The 357-nt window shown below is 64.4% G+C and overlaps 1 protein-coding gene across 1 annotated transcript in view; it reads left to right on the top strand.

Annotated features, from left to right (window-relative positions):
* Nucleotides 1-310, top strand: part of NUP160 (nucleoporin 160kDa) — a gene marked incomplete at its 5' end in the record, with an annotated part of 27764 nt that extends 27454 nt beyond the window's left edge. The window contains one exon of the mRNA XM_009575600.1: nt 224-310. Coding sequence (XP_009573895.1) covers nt 224-310 — 87 coding nt within the window. The remainder of the gene's footprint in view (nt 1-223) is intronic.
* Nucleotides 311-357: the final 47 nt, after the last annotated feature.

Below are 357 nucleotides of genomic sequence, written 5' to 3'. Positions count from 1 at the left end.
CCCCCAACCACTACAACGTCTTGGTAGGTACAGCTACCCGGGAAAAAAGGAAGGGTGCTCGCTAACACCCTGTGGAGGGGCCGAGGGGTGGCAGGGAGCATCGCAAGGTGCCCTGCCTGCTCCTGCCCGAGCAGAAGGAAAGTGGGAATGGGGGTGGGAGCGTGGGATGGGGTAGGATGGTGGGAACACTTGTCTCTTGACGCCTGCTCTGCCCCTCGCCCAGCTCTATCAGAAGCTGCATGACAAGATGGAGGACTACCAGGAGAAGGTCAGCGTGGCCACCCGGGATCGCCTCTACCGCCGCAATTAGCGGCAGGCCCCCCGGTTGCCTGGCCTCCGGCACCGGCCCCCAGCGCC

The sequence above is a fragment of the Fulmarus glacialis genome, unplaced genomic scaffold (genome assembly GCF_000690835.1).
Source record: "Fulmarus glacialis isolate BGI_N327 unplaced genomic scaffold, ASM69083v1 scaffold8994, whole genome shotgun sequence".
Classification (NCBI taxonomy): Eukaryota; Metazoa; Chordata; class Aves; order Procellariiformes; family Procellariidae; genus Fulmarus; species Fulmarus glacialis.
The sequence above is the reverse complement of the archived record's forward strand: the minus strand, read 5'-3'. Positions and strand labels throughout refer to the sequence as shown.